This window comes from Phaseolus vulgaris, chromosome 9 (assembly GCF_051622355.1).
Source record: "Phaseolus vulgaris cultivar YP4 chromosome 9, ASM5162235v1, whole genome shotgun sequence".
Taxonomy (NCBI): Eukaryota; Viridiplantae; Streptophyta; class Magnoliopsida; order Fabales; family Fabaceae; genus Phaseolus; species Phaseolus vulgaris.
This window is the reverse complement of record NC_143506.1, coordinates 18,410,971-18,426,959: the sequence shown is the minus strand read 5'-3', so window position 1 is coordinate 18,426,959 and position 15,989 is coordinate 18,410,971. Positions and strand designations below refer to the sequence as shown.

At 32.7% G+C, this 15,989-nt stretch overlaps 2 protein-coding genes and 1 non-coding gene across 4 annotated transcripts; all 3 read left to right on the top strand.

Annotated features, from left to right (window-relative positions):
* The first annotated feature begins 140 nt into the window (after positions 1-140).
* Positions 141-3,973, top strand: LOC137821241 (P-loop containing nucleoside triphosphate hydrolases superfamily protein). Its single transcript, XM_068625740.1, has 5 exons — positions 141-702; positions 1,516-1,585; positions 1,887-2,049; positions 2,844-3,091; positions 3,253-3,973. The coding sequence occupies exons 1-4, from the start codon at positions 258-260 to the stop codon at positions 3,060-3,062; spliced, it is 897 nt and encodes a 298-aa protein (XP_068481841.1). The 5' UTR covers positions 141-257; the 3' UTR covers positions 3,063-3,091; positions 3,253-3,973.
* A 3,135-nt stretch (positions 3,974-7,108) lies between these two features.
* On the top strand, positions 7,109-12,213 carry LOC137820418 (Ribosomal protein S5 family protein). Of its 2 annotated transcripts, none has more exons than XM_068624501.1 (8): positions 7,109-7,277; positions 7,399-8,427; positions 9,712-9,762; positions 9,848-9,955; positions 11,169-11,264; positions 11,452-11,550; positions 11,624-11,683; positions 11,781-12,213. In XM_068624501.1, exons 2-8 carry the CDS (start codon positions 7,423-7,425, stop codon positions 11,844-11,846), a joined length of 1,485 nt encoding a protein of 494 aa, XP_068480602.1. In that variant the 5' UTR covers positions 7,109-7,277; positions 7,399-7,422; the 3' UTR covers positions 11,847-12,213. The 2 variants fall into 2 exon arrangements, with proteins under 2 accessions (XP_068480602.1, XP_068480603.1); XM_068624502.1 differs by having other exon boundaries at positions 7,147-7,277; positions 7,376-8,427.
* Positions 12,214-14,600: 2,387 nt separating this feature from the next.
* Positions 14,601-14,673, top strand: TRNAF-GAA (transfer RNA phenylalanine (anticodon GAA)). Its single transcript has one exon. It is a non-coding gene; the product is annotated as a tRNA-Phe (tRNA).
* The last annotated feature ends 1,316 nt before the right edge of the window (positions 14,674-15,989 follow it).

The following is a 15,989-nucleotide window of genomic DNA, read 5'->3' as shown; positions in this document are numbered from 1 at the left end:
TAGTCTTAATTAATTAAGACATAAGAAATTTAATATATCCCTCTTTTTTTGTGTGTTATCTATGTGTGATGCTGATTAATAATATTTGTGTTTTTTTTTTCAAATAAACGTGTTTGTTTGAAAACAAAACGACGTTTTTTGAGTAACCATAGTGTCGTTTATTCGTGTGGCAAGATATTTTGATTATTTTTCCTTTTTCCGTTGAGTCCATAACTCGCACACTCTCTGCGCCAACGCGATAACGAAAAAACAGTGAAATGGTCCTTCTTCTGCACCTCCCAAGGTTCCCTCTCTACTTCATAACCTCATCTCACTCCCTTCCTCTCCGAGCCCTCTCCACTTCCCCTAAAACCACCCTCTTACGCCCACCCAAATCCACTATCACCACCTCAGAACCCGTGACCGTAACAAACCCTTCCGCAACAGAACTATCCCTCGAGAAGCTCTTCGTTCCGCCGGAGACCACCGTGTCTCTCGACACTGCCAGAGTGTTGAACGGTTCCAACATTCTGCTCAGCAAATACGCCAACGACGCTCTGATAACGCAGGCCGAATTCGTGAAAAGCAGTGTGAAAACCGAGGACTGCCCCTCCGATGGCCTCCCTGAGTTTGCTCTCGTTGGCCGCTCCAATGTCGGAAAATCCTCGCTCCTCAACTCTCTCGTGCGCCGCAAGAAGCTCGCCTTAACTTCCAAGAAGCCTGGTCCGCTGTTCTTCTATTAAATCACTGTTTTCTATATTTAATAAATAGAAAAACTGTGTTCTCTATGTTAGACATGTGTTTATAACGTGTTAGATTTGATATTTACATGTGTTTATAATGTGTTAGATTTGAGATTTACATGTGTTTAGGCATTTGAACCTTTGGTGAGAGAGGGCATTTGTTGTGATGCAGTTCAGCAGAGTGTTTGAGATATCCTAGATTAGGGTTAGGGTATTTTGAGGGATGAAGTTATACGGTATGTTTGGATTTCAGTTTAAAAAATGTTGTATTTTTTATGTATTATTCTATAAGTCAAAAGTCTCAAACTGTTTATATATCAACATGATACTTATAAACTTAACAAGAGTTGTATTGTAGGGTTTGCGGGCCTCGTTTGGGTTTTTTTAAGGTTCAAAATACTGTAGATTTTCACCTGCTTGTCCAATGCCTTTTTTTCATAAGCTTCATTTTTTTTCCTTCTTATCTTTTATTCCCATATATTTCATTTCATTATCCGATTTTTGCTATATGACCGATGGACTATCTGGTTTTCTTGTTTTTTTGGGATACTTGACCTTGCACGTGTATGTCTGGGGTATGCAAACATTGCTTTTAGCTTATATTCGAATAGGTCCAATACAAAGGATCAAGTAATGGATGTTAAGGTGCTGTATATAGTATATAACAGTTGTGCATTCCCAGTGAGAGTTGAGACGTGATAGCAGGATTTTTCACTTATTGCTAATTGACCTTTTCTTTCTCAGTGCATTTATTTACAATACAGTATTGAATTGTATGCTTTCTATTTTGCAGGCAAAACGCAATGCATTAACCATTTTCGGATTAATGATAGCTGGTACCTGGTTGATTTGCCTGGATATGGGTATGACTTTAGATGATGTGTACTCACTTCTGCTCTACACTCAAAGTTTTGTTTTATTTTGAAGATGCTGGACTTTATTGAATGTCATCGATTGGAAATGGATTTTGATAATATGCTTGATATCAACAGGACTAGCATGCTATGCGAATTTTATTGAAATGCTCAAGTTGTATTATAACATTTCTTTTGTGTTTAGGCCAGATTTGTTTAAATTGTAGTTTATAATGTTGATTAATAATTTGATCCTGTTCACAATTCTCAAGTCAATGACAATTATTTGCCATCATGTTCTTTTAATTAGGTATGCATCTGCTCCGCATGAACTTAGAATGGACTGGGAAAAATTCACCAAGGACTATTTCCTTAACCGCTCAACATTAGTTTCAGTATTCCTTCTAATAGATGCTAGCATTCCTGCTAAAAAAATTGATCTTGACTATGCCAGTTGGTTGGGTCAGAATCAGGTAACGTGTCAAATTTTCTTCATTACCAAGTAATTTAATGAAGCTATATGCTTTAGGTTTACATACCTTCAATCCTGCATATACTACCTGATTTGATGGTTATGGTACCTTGTGTGAAAGTTTGGCTCATTTTTGTCTTCCTGGATTTTTTCTGTATAGTTGCCGCTACAAACTACATATTTACTGGTAGAATTTCTTGTAAATGATAATTGGCTAGCGTATCGGAGTTACCGTCATTTAGGTAATGTGCTTGTGAGTATATAACTGAAACGTATTAGTTAGATAATTAATAATATCTGCAAGGGGTCTGTCTTTAGTCAGCTAACACTTGGTCATCTATATGGAGGACACAAAAAAATCAGTAACAACTTATATTAAGAACTCATCTATATAAAATGAGGACAAATAAGAATACGGTTACAAATTAAATTAGTTATTACAATTTAGCTATTGTCAAGATAGAAAATATTCTACTGAAGATAGAAAATGCCAAGCTGTCAAGAGCCGGGTTTTTATTGAAGAGGAAGGGTAATAATACACCCTCTAAGATGAACATCCAAGCTCTAGTATCACTTGATGTGCTAGAGAGAGATAGAGTCATATATTAAAGGTCGGGTAATTAAACAGGGAGAGCCTCTAGCCCTCTCTACCTCTATCGGGAGCATCATAACGTAGTTCTAGTTTCATGTCTGACATCTGGCCATATGGGACTTGTGCTGCTAGATTAAGATAACTGAGTTAATAATTTTTTTTCAGTAGCAAGAGTGGGTTTTTATATATAGTTCTTCTTTCAGATACCAATGACAATAATCTTTACTAAATGTGACAAGCGGAAGAAGAAAAAAAATGGCGGCCAAAGACCAGAGGAAAATGTTGATGATTTTCAGGACCTGATTCGAGGTTTCTTCCAATCAGTGCCTCCATGGATCATGACCAGTAGTGTCACCAATCAGGGTCGTGATGAAATACTCCTCCATATGGCCCAGCTACGGAACTATTGGCTTAAGCACTAATTCTGAGAAATATGGCTTCGTCAGAGCTAGTACGTCAATTTTGAATATACATAATTCCTTTATGTTATAGCTGGTATTTAAATTCTAAATTCATCCCATATCCCAAGTTTATAGTAATGGCGAAACAGCTTTAAATTTATTAACATTTTATATTGTGCCAAAAATAAAACGAAAATATTTATCATTGCAGATACTTGTTTCCAGATAGACTTGCTTGATCGTTTACCCCATAATTTCATTTATCTATATTTTCCATGGTGTGCCTTCTCTGTATTGCCCAAGTACCTACAGCTCTACAAGGCCTAAAGCTAGTGACATGAAAGCTGGATAAAGAATCTAGAACAAAGCTCGTTATTGTACAACACCATGCCCGCGTGAGGTTCTAACGAAGTTTGGTTTGTATTTTTACAAATGGTTATTGTTTATCACCCTAAAAATACAAATGATATTTTCATTCAAATACCTGGATGCTTCCAAAATTCTCGTCATTGTCTGTCTCCCGATATAACATTTCATGGAAAACGATAACTTTCCATGAATGCCCAGCATGCCCACTGCATATTCTTTTTCTTGTGGCCGGAGACGAGCTGAAGAATAACAATGTATGCAAGGATGCACCGGTAAACAGAATCCTTGTAGAAACATGTAAATTGTTTCTCTTTATGACAGTGAGACGAATGAGATCTCATTTTCAATTTCTGGTGTTTCTCAAATGTATTCTTGTTGTCTATATTTCCGTGACACAAAACTGCATATAGCCATTAATCATGCTGAACAGCAGTGACACTAAAGTGTGTGCTGGGGTCGTAAAAGAGTGTCTTTGGTTAAGTAACGTTCGATGTGATGACTTTATCAACTCTTGTTTTATACCTTCTCTAATGTGATAACTTTCATATATTCTTGTTTCATAATCTGTTTTGAAAGCAAACCTTCTTATATCTAATTCTTAAAGATCAAATTTGTCGTGTTTTGTGACAAGTTTTCTAACACATTTATTCTGTCTTTTCCATTGTGTTATTGTTTTTTATCATGTGTTTATGTTCTTGTTCTACTCTTAGATGCAAATTTACACACTTCTATATTTCACGAATTAAATTTGTGTATAGAGGTTAATATAGTCGTCTTTCTTAATTCCTTAAAAATAGAAACTAGTTAAAGTTCTTACACTAATGAAGTTAACTAAAATTAGACATTCGTCGTGATGGAATTATATATTTGAGTTAACTTTCTTTCGATTAGGAAGGGGAGATTGAGTGAATAGAAAAGGAATAAGCCAAAGAGAAATAAAGTGAAAAGTAATATTATTTGAATTAAAAAAGAAGAAGGAAGAAAGAGAAAATTTGAGTTATTTGATTGATGTGATAAAATGAAAATTGTAATAATTAAATAATTTATAAAATTATCAAAATATCAATGTTTAATGTAATTAGTAAATATACTTACCAAAGCATTTTGAGAAATACTTCAATTTTCTTCTCTTATGTTTTGTTTTTGTTTGGATTATGGAGTGAATTGAGATTATTTGAAGGAAAAGTGTGAAGAAAGTTAGGTGTTTGGATTAAAGTAAATAGAGTGAAAAATGTATGAAGAGTTCCTGTATTTAAAAAATTAGTTTGATTGATTATTTGTGAATTATAATTGTTTTAATTTAAAATATTATTTTCAATCATTTAAACATTATTTTTGGTAATATGTTAAAGTTAACTTTGAAAAAATATAAATTATGTAAAAATTTTGGACCATATTTATGATTGTCCAAAAAAAATTATTTAAAAAAAGGTTGTAATTATGGATTATTTAATTATGAATTATAGTTGTATGCAATTAAAAGATTATTTTTAGTATTGGGTTAGAACAAATTTTTTCAATATTGTGTTAGAACTATAATTTGATAAAGGAACAAAAGAAATAAATATTAATGCAGTGAATTGTAATTTATTAAGAAAATATTATGAATAAAGTTTGTGCATAACAAATATTAAACGTACATATATAAAAGAAACATGAAATAAATAATAATAATAATAATAATAATGTTCTGAAAAATGATATGAATTATACATTAAAATATGTATCACTCAAAAGAGTTATAGAGGTTTTTAATTTGTTTTTTCATCTCATTAATGAAGTCATGAATCCTGTCGAAACATCTATTCATGTTGAGGTTCATAGTCCGATTGAATTTTTGCAATGCTTCGAATCCACTCAAATTTTGTGGTGACATTGTAGAGTGATCCTGCATTGGAACCTGAGGCACGCTACCATCAACATGTTCCTTTGTAATGGTTGGGTCAGCTTCATCTTCATCATCTTCGTCATCCTCTTGTTCATTCTTTCCATGTTGTTACATATCATGTGCCTTATGGATATTTAACTCATTCATTGATTTTTTTTTTCCAAAGTGACACCATTCGAGATTCATACATGATTTCAACGATTAATCGATATCACATGTTGTCATAAACCATGAGATCAACATGACAAATGGAAAAAACATGTTGTTGTCCTTGCATTTGACTATGTGTTGAGTTATGTAATGTGGCCAATTAATCGGGATATTATTCTTTATTGTCCGTAGCATGAAAATATTTTCATGTTGCAACTGAAAACAATTACTACATCAAGGACACAAAATGTGAACAAACGTGTAGTGAAGTAGTCTGTTATTCACTGAGAGAACACCAACATGCCTAAGATTATGAGCCTCCATCCTAGCCTCAACATGCATGTTAATGTCGTGTCACAATCGTAGTTTAGGTGTTCAGGAGGGATTGCATAATTCATTTGAAGTCTTTGATAATTCAATTTAACCAAAGACAACCAATCTGGAGGTTGTATAATAATCATCTTACGATTGACCTCTGAACCTCCAAGGACCTCTTCACCAAGCTCAAACTCTTCACAACATACCAAACTCCTCCCTCAACTCAATGCATTCAAAACATACACCTCCCTTCACTCCCCTCCCACTGTTTATTACTCCATTCACTCATCAATCACCACAGTCAAACATGTTTATGATACTTAAAGCACGATAAGGGAATCTCTACTACATGAAAATCTTTATGTGCATGGAATATTATATTTGCATGACACGATTTATTTAAAAAAGCAAAGAATAAGATGGTAATATAACCTTTTTGTTATACTCTTTCTCTGCAAATCACCTCACCTCGCTGGAAAATCCAAAATTGTATTTATGCGTCTTTCTTCGTCATCCATTCTTCATGAATTATGGGATACAAACAAAAAAAAACATTTATTTTTCTTTTCGAGTGAACAATAACCATTAGAATACAAACAATGCATTAATCAACATAAATAAACTACTTTTAACATGATATCTTCCTGCTTAAAACAATACTTAAAACAAACGAAGACTTAATTTTCAGAATATCTCAACTACAAGTTATTTATTAAAAAAATATTACTTTAATTTAAATATTAAAAACATAAATAATTATATTGATATTACAAACATAAAATAGTAAAAAACTATCTTAAATCATGTTTAATATAGTTATATTGATTTTGTTTGTTTTAAATTATGTTTATTGTATCTTATCGTACTACTGTTAACCAATTAGTTAATTTACCAATATTAGGAAATTCTCCAAATAAAATATTAAAATATGTAAAACTTTATAATTATAATGTAAAATTAATCATAAAAGTGGTGTAAAATTTATTTTTAACTCCTATACTCTTATAATTAAAGTAAGAATAGATTGAATAACCAATTTAAAATTTAATTACTTGAAAGCAAGATACTGCAAAAATACATACTAATTCCCTCGAAAAGCAAACATTAAATAATTTGCATACATATATCCAATAAGAAACATATTTTTACTCATCAGCATAATAAGACTTTAAGATACATTTTTATTGAATATACACTATCAATCTAAAAATATTTTATACCAACAATACACACATAAATTAAATAGGGTAAATAAATTTCCTTACACCAATTATTTATTTATTTATTTATTTATTTATTTTCTTCAGGAGTTATTGTTAGCGTTAGTGTCACCGAAATATACACGAAATTACTTAAATATCCAAATACAAAAAAAAAAGTAAAAACCCTGAAGGCACTTCCTTAACCCTCTTCCTCTGTTGGCAGCGTGCTACAGAGCGGAGAATCCACAGAAGAGTAGTTCAGTGGCGCCATTGAAGCCACCACAAATTGCATTCCTTCTTACTTCTGAGGTATGTCAAACAAATGATATCGTAATTTCTCATTCTGCACTTTCGTTTTTTATTTTTCCGACGATTTAATGTATATTGCATTTCTCTCCTCAACCAAGCAACTGCAATTCATTTGTCTCAGAGAAAGAGTGATACGTCACTCTGAATGGGTTACATCCACTATGGAAGAAACGGTCTCCGGAACATATTCAGATTCAAATCCGCCACCGGCGCCGTCACAAACTTCGTCAGATCGCAACCGAGGTCACACGCTCCTGTGCTCGGAAACGTTCCGTTCTCCACCACTTCCGACTCCAGAATCGTGCAGGACCTTCTAGCGGAGGTGGAGCGCGACAGACTCAGGGAGCGAAATGAGCGATTGAGACTCGGTTTGGACACAGCCGACATTGACGCGGAGTCCGAGCAGGACTACATGGGCGTGGGGCCGCTAATAGCGAAGCTCGAGAAGGAGAAGCAGAAGGAATCGGCGGAATTGCACCGCTACGAGGAGCCCACGGACTCCGATGACGATTCCGACGAGGAAACCAAGGACGAGGTGGACAAACGCTGCAGCGACTTCGAGCGCAAGTACAAACGCCACCAGGACCTCCTCCATAGCTTCACCGAAGCTGAAACCCTCGACGACGCCTTCAAGTGGATGACTAAAATTGACAAGTTCGAGCACAAGCATTTCCGCCTACGTCCAGAATATAGGGTTATCGGCGAGCTCGTGAACCGGCTCAAGGTGGCGACGGAGCAGAAGGATAGGTTTGTTCTGCAGAATAAGCTTAATAGGGCGTTGAGGTTGGTGCAGTGGAAGGAGGCTTATGATCCTGATAACCCTGCCAATTATGGCGTGATTCAGCGTGAGCAGCCGGATGCTGCGGCCGCCGCGGATGCGCGGGAAGAAGCTGAGTTGGAGATGGAGAAGCTGATTGGGGAAGGGGATAATGCTGGTGATGATGATGAGGAGGAGTTTGATGACATGAAGGAGAAGGATAATATATTGCTGGCTAAACTTGAGGCTATTGATAGGAAGCTTGAGGAGAAGTTGGCGGAGCTTGAATATACGTTTGGGAGGAAGGGTAAGGCACTGGAGGAAGAGATCAAGGATCTTGCTGAAGAGAGAAATGAATTGACTGAGCAGAAGAGAAAGCCGCTTTACCGGAAGGTAGCTTTTTTGTACTTGCATACTTCTCTGATTTTTTAGTGTGTGTGGTAACAAGTTGAGATGTAAGAAATCATGTTTGGAGGTTGTTTTGTGCATAATTCTCTGGTTTTTAGTGTGTTTGGTGACCTGTTGAGAAGTAAGAAACCATGTTTAGGATGTGGAAGCTATAATTATTATTATAAAAGTAATTATGAAAAACCATATCTTGGATGTGGAGCAAAACACAATATTTGGCTTGGCATTTTGACCCACACCATGTTTACCTTATTATGTATCGTGTTCAATTACTGGACTTTTTCACTCTCTTAGTGCCATCAATCTGTGCATCGATTGTTGAATTCTAGTGGGTTAAGATAGCAATGCACCAAGGTTGAATACACCCTTACCGGCTCATTTTAGAGACGAATTCACTGAATACGAGCTTACTCTTTTAGATACATTTAACCACTGCAAAACTTTTATCACTGCCTTTTGTTTTACGTATTAGCTCAATAACTTTTTTATTGCACTCCGCATAGAAAGAAAAAAATCTTTTATCTGTTTGCTTTGTAAGTGAGAGTATGAAACAAAGTTTTTGAGGCGCTTCCTACCTTCACTTGATCAAGTAAGAACAATTTCTTGGTATAGTGAATAATTTAGTTGTCTTCATGTTATATTCGGTTTTGGAATCATTTTGTGGAAGGAATTGGATGGGATGAATTGATAGTAAAATAAATTGATATTCTTGACAATCCAACTTTGTAAGGATCTTCTGAGTTTGAATGAGTGACGAAAAAGCCCAGTAAGGATCTTCAAGTCATTAAAATCTCCTAAAAAGTAAAAACAAAAAACGTATATAATTTTGACTGGCTTAGTTCTATTTATTTTATTCACTTTTCTGCCTCCTTAATAATTTATCAGAGTGTCCAGTTTACGAAGTAAGAGGTCTGTCTGTATGTGAGGCACGTTATGCATTCATGTTGAGACAACTGCCTGTTCAAATTTACTGTCTTGTTTTTCCTCCAAATCTTATTAGTTTTGATTTCAATTTGTATTGTATGTATTTGGATGCCTTCTTTGATTGTTCATGGAATTTGCTTCACTTTTATTAAGCGCAAATTAATATTTTGATCTTTTTACCGAAGATATTGCATCCTTGTAGTTTGATATTTTTTGAAGTTCGGATTCATTCTTATGTTGTGCATTTCAATTGCCCTGCTTGTTTACATAAACTTTGTTATTTCTCCCATGTTCTTATTATGCTTATAATAAAACTGAATTATGTTTTTTTTTTCTATATACCAGGGTTTTGATACAAGATTGATAGACATGAACCGAACTTGTAAAGTCACCAAGGTAATTTATAAATTTGTGCTTCCTGCTGTGCTTTTCCCCCTTTGTTTTCTGTCTGTTCTTAGTTGGTTTGAATTTTTTGATCTAGGGAGGACAAGTTGTGAAGTATACTGCTATGGTAGCTTGTGGAAACTATAATGGTGTTATTGGTTTTGCAAAAGCCAAAGGCCCTGCAGTCCCCGTTGCCCTTCAGAAGGTATTCACAGTGTCTTATTAGGTCTTTCAGGCTCTCCTTAAAATGGTTTAGCACTGGATTTTTGTTTCCAATTAGCCTGTGTTCAGTGTAGAAAAGATTTGCAATTTGATACCCGACATAGATGATATAGATTTGCTTTTGTTTTAATTAATAGTGGTAGTTTCAAGAATATTGAAGATTTGATTTATGCACTGTTAAGATTCCAAGTGTGAGTTTGCCCCACATTTTGTAGGAATGTGCCTGAAGAGCAGTATATATGAAAGAAGATCCACATACCTAATGCCTTAAGGTTTTGGGTTGGAAGTGGTGTCTTGACTTTCTTATATGAAATGCTCATAGTTCATTGGTGCTGAATCACCCCGGTGTTTTATCACAGAAAGAAAACCCAACATGTCCCAAATCTTTCGTGATTCTTTTTGTTGACATTTATCCTGAGATATTTGGGTCAAAATTAGTGGGAGGAGCTGGGATTGGTGGTTGTGACTTCTGTTTTGTCATAAGAGATCTTCAAATAGAAAACATTTGTAATGATTCCACAAACCTTGCATCTCTTATTCATCATCCATCATATAGAATTTTTTAAAGTTTTCTGTGTTTTAACCGGCTTGATACTAATTTCATAACATATCTGTTTTGATTATTCTCAAGAGTATAAAAATAATTCCAATTTTTTCATTTGACATTGTTCCTAGGAGTTGGAGTTGCTAGAAGGTGCATTAACTGGTTTTGTATTCAGATTATTGATTTAGTAATCCTTTAGATCAAAATGGGATTATAATTGAGGAACTGGATTAGATTTGATACTAATTTGAGTTATATTTGATTTGATTGTTCTAAAGATTGTCCAAATGTCTTTTTTTAATTCCAATTAAAAAGAGAACTGGTTTTCACATCCTTCCATTCTAACTGAAAACCAGATATTGGCCCGTTGTTATTGTACATTTTCTATTTACTATGTAATAATTGTTTTTTATTGGTTTCTTAAGTGTATTTACTTTACCAAGCTATAATCTGAAATCTAATTTTGAATACTTTAAATTTTGCATTGACACTGTTCTTGAGTATAGCTTTAAAACATTGCTAAAACAAATCAGCATAAAATTACATTTATTTATCTAGAAATAAAAAACTTGTGTGCATTATCTTTAACGCAGTTTAGTATTTTAGACTACTGATAGCATTCCGAATTGATGTTTAATTTGACTACAACCAGGCCTACGAGAAATGCTTTCAGAATTTGCATTATGTAGAGCGACATGAGGAGCATACAATTGCCCATGCAATTCAAACGTCGTTTAAAAAGACCAAGGTAGTGAATTTCTTATCCTTCTTCTAGTAGTACTTCCCCCATTTATGAGCATGAAAGTTCGTCTTCTATTAGAAAAGTTGAAATGTTTTGTTTTAATTGTCTTAGATGAGTACTGGCTGAGTTTATCTTGCCTGTATAATTATATAGATATAGATGCAGATTTCATGTCTTCTGCATTATTTCACAGGTGTATCTCTGGCCTGCTCCAACTACAACTGGTATGAAAGCTGGCAGAACAGTCGAATCAATACTTCACTTGGCTGGTTTAAAGAATGTCAAGTCCAAGGTAATGTCTAGAAAAATGGAGCTTGGTTATTTATTTTAGTGTTTGCTTGCTCTAATTTCGATTGTCTTAATAGGTCATTGGTTCCAGAAATCCTCATAATACAGTTAAGGCTGTCTTCAAAGCACTTAATGCGGTTAGTGATTCATCTTACTAATGTAGCAATTCATATATTCCAAACAACTTTTCCCTGTGATTCATCTTACTAATGTGGCATTTCTTGTCTGTTCCAGATTGAAACACCAAGGGATGTTCAAGAGAAGTTTGGCAGGACTGTGGTTGAGAAGTATCTGTTGTGATGGATATGGCGATGTGGTGAGTTCAGTCTTGGTTTGTCTTCCATTGAATCTCTTAGTTCTACTTTTTAATCACGTGCATTTACCAAGAATGGAAGGGAGTTTCCGAACGAATTACTTGTGAACATTAGCTATGGAATTTTGGCTGTGTAACTTTTCTTTCGCTAACGCAAAGGAACAATGGTTTAGGAAATGTTCCTTTTGATTTATGTGTGTTTGTCCTCGCATTTTGAGGCATTCTACCCACACTTCTTTTAGCCACATTCAATTTACAATCTCATACACAACTCAATGAATGATGTTTGACAAAATACAAATGCTCTTTCATCTACCAAGATATATGGAAACTTGGTTTAACTTTTTATTAGAAGATCTGCTTATTCACGTTGTTGCTTTGGCTTTCTAGCTTTAAAATACACATTTCCTACAATATCTTTATACCTTGAACTTTATCAATTTTCTTCTAGTTTAACCTTTTTATTAGAAATATTTTTTCACTTCAAAAACCTAATTAAATTCTTAGATTTAACACAGACGCATAATTGAATCTTATCTCGGTTTCAATATTTAGTGTAAACATACACAGAATTTGGCTTCAGAAATTATTTTTGCTTTCACGTTATTTCTTATTTTTGAATATTTTATGGTGAAAATAAAAATGAAAGAGTTTACTTTCTTTGTATAGACTTAGTAGTGAACCGGGAAACCAGAAAAAGAAAAAACGATTTCTAAAATCAATAGGTTTCTAATATATAGTAGTTATAATAGAATAAATACCAGGACAAGGACTTTCGAAAAGATGTTTCTGAAAAGCAGCATAAAATCAAGGCAATTTATTCCTGCTTTCTTATATTTTCCTGGCTCAAAAAAATGCAATATTGAATACATTGAAAAGTTTAAGTTACACGTTCTAGAAACATCTTGAAACATATAACAACTGTTATGGAATGTATAATCAATTCCAGATTGATAATTTGGAATACTTCATAACAATTTGTTTTTATTACGGAATCATGTGTTTTGAAGTAATGTATTTATATTTCAGACTGTTTGTTCTGAAAACTTAAAATCTAAAATCTTCAGAAAGATTTTAAAACATTCCAAAAAAAACTTGTTCCTGAAAGTGCATTTGTGGGATCACTGCAACACATCTTAGAGTCAATTTCGCAGCCTCCAAATCAAAGTATTATTGAGGTTTGCATGTCATTCCAATAACGACTGACTGCAGACATCTTGTAAGTTTTCAGTGTACAACAAAAAGGCAAGGATTTATTTCATATAGCTGAAACCAAGAGAGAATAGAAAAAGAATAACACAGTGAACTGCACCTCTGCAAAGTTAAGTTGTGTTGGTCTAATTACAGACTTTCGTGTACAACTCCTTTAAGGTCCTAAATAGAACTAAAAAGTTTTGGTGGGAAGCTAAAACATCTGATAATTGAAGTTATGTCTAGCCAGAGGAGTCATTAAATTGGCATGTCAAAAAATAGGATTTGCCTTAATAAGAATGTTAAAATCTTGAAATTGCATAGATGCCAAACATTAAGATAGCTTATAGCATGTGCAGCAAAAAGCAATGCATGTTGATAATGCCTCTCAAAGAAAACTACAATTCCATAACATTTTTTTTATAAATGTTAAACTGCGTTAAAAGATAACTTAGACAAATCATTTTGAAGATATGACTTGCTTAGGAAATTAAAAGTCATTAGACAAAACATATTGCTATACATGGGAGTTTATTAAGATAATCAAAATGAGCAATGAAAAAGATAAATAACAGGACATGAAATTTCAAGTGAACTATTGTAGGGTGGTTCACAACAACTTTTTTTTAATTACTTTAATCTAAAATAAATAAAAAATATATAAAATTGTTCTGGATAAGCTATTCAAAAATTTATGATTGGAATGTACTTTTTTAAAATAGTTGAGAATTGTCAACTTTATAATTATGGTTTATACTTCTTGGAATCTAGTTTTTACATTATGAATCGTATCCTCTAGAAGCTTTGCTAAACACTTCTGAAGAGCTTAGTCCAGAAAATAACACTAAAAAATAGAAATAACAAAAAAATGTAAAATGTAAGAAAAAAAATCAACATAAAAGGAATTAAAAAAAAAGAGAAGTGAAAATAATTAAATAAAGGGTACTGATATATTAACAACCTTAACAGTATAAACATATACATCATACCTTAATAAATAATATTTTATTATTTTTAATTTTTTTTTAATCTAAAATTATTATTATTATATTATTATAATCCGTGTCAAATATATATTATTCACGGTTTACCGTGTTAACAAAACTTTTCTCTTAAATAAAATCGGATTAGTCTTTCACAACTATTCATTGAAGGACATAACCTTGAAAATAGTTTTCACGAATTAAAAAAAAAAGCATTTTCTTCATATATTATCAACGCTAAATTCACCAAATATTCCACATCAAGTTATTTTGACAAATTTTAAAAGAAGGAAACATTCTATACTATTTTGTTTTCTATAAATTTTAGGGTAAAAACTTTGCATTTTCATGCTCATATATTATCCATTGATTTAATCAAATTTATAGCAATTTCCCCATATAATCTACTTCGTATTTTACTTTAGCAGAGTTAAACGTGATTTTGTTAGAAAACAAAAATGTTTGTCAGATTTTCTTTCTTTTGTTCCAAACTTTTTCTGTATTATTAATATAATTTTGCAAGAATTAGCATGTATATATAAACTAAAGTGCACAATAAAATCATCAGCGGGGATAGCTCAGTTGGGAGAGCGTCAGACTGAAGATCTGAAGGTCACGTGTTCGATCCACGTTCACCGCATAAATATCATTTTAATTTTTTTCGAGTTTTTGACTTATTTTTTGTTCCTGGTTCATTCCTTTCTGAAGCGAAAGAGCAATGATTGAAAAAGAGAAAAAATTGATGCAATGGAAGTGCATGTCAATGGTTGTTGCATCTTGCAATAGCGTCAGAGATGGTACGAAAAGCATTAATACTTTTTCTTTAACGTTTCTTGAGATCTTGTTAGATTCATATGCAACAGGGTCACAAATTGTACTAAAAGGAAATTAAAAAACTGCAAAGAAAATTGTGTATAGATTCAGTGTGTTAGTGGAGGCAGCAATAGAAAGGTTATCATAATTATTAACCACAACACAACTAGTGTTTTTTTCTTTTCTTTTTCATGTCTTTTTTTGTCCTCAACAACCCCAAAGCTTTCACTGTTTGTTCCATGTTTCACTGGATTTCACATTATCTCACTCCTATTACCATAACTTTGCTTTCTCTGCTGTCCTTCAAAATCTCATCCAAGCACAATTCTGACCACAAAAACATAACTCCATAGAACAACCTCATACATCAAAAAAACAATAAAGAATATAAGAACTAGTGTTTTTTTTTTAATGGAAATGTGCTTTCAACAAACAATTATTTGAATATTGATTACAATTATATGAGTTGACACTCGTATACTTTAGATTAATAATATAACTCATGTCATCTATTCAACTTAATAATTCTTCTAATATGTTTTATTATCATCATCTTGAAGTCCAAGTTTGGATTTTAACTAAATCACATAAAACGAATTAATACTTTTTTATACACTTTTTTTTTATTTCGTTGTATTATTAGTTTATATAATATCTCTATCAATTATTATACTCCAATCTTATAGGGTTGTTGTGTATTTTTTTCCGAACTTTTTATAAAAAAAATAAAATAAGTAATAATTATTTTTCTTTTTTAAAAATATTACATCAATTAAAAGTAAAATCAAATTATAATATAAGAGTGAGATGTAATATTTACCTATTTTATGAAGTTAAATTAAATATAAATTCAACTATTAATATAATAATATACCGATTTGAATGTTTGGTTTCATAATTCCATCCAAAATTGTGTATTTTATAAATATTATAAATTATGTACTTTAAAATATAATTTCATTAAAGACTGATTTTGTTTTTCCTCAGAGTGAAAGAAAAAAATTATAAGACGCAGAAAGAAAAAAAAAAACCCTAAAATAAAGTCTTTGATCGTTATCCATTATATTACATTTTGGACTTCGATTAGTCCACAATTTTAAATCACATATAAAACAAAACATATAAACCATGTTGATGAGAATA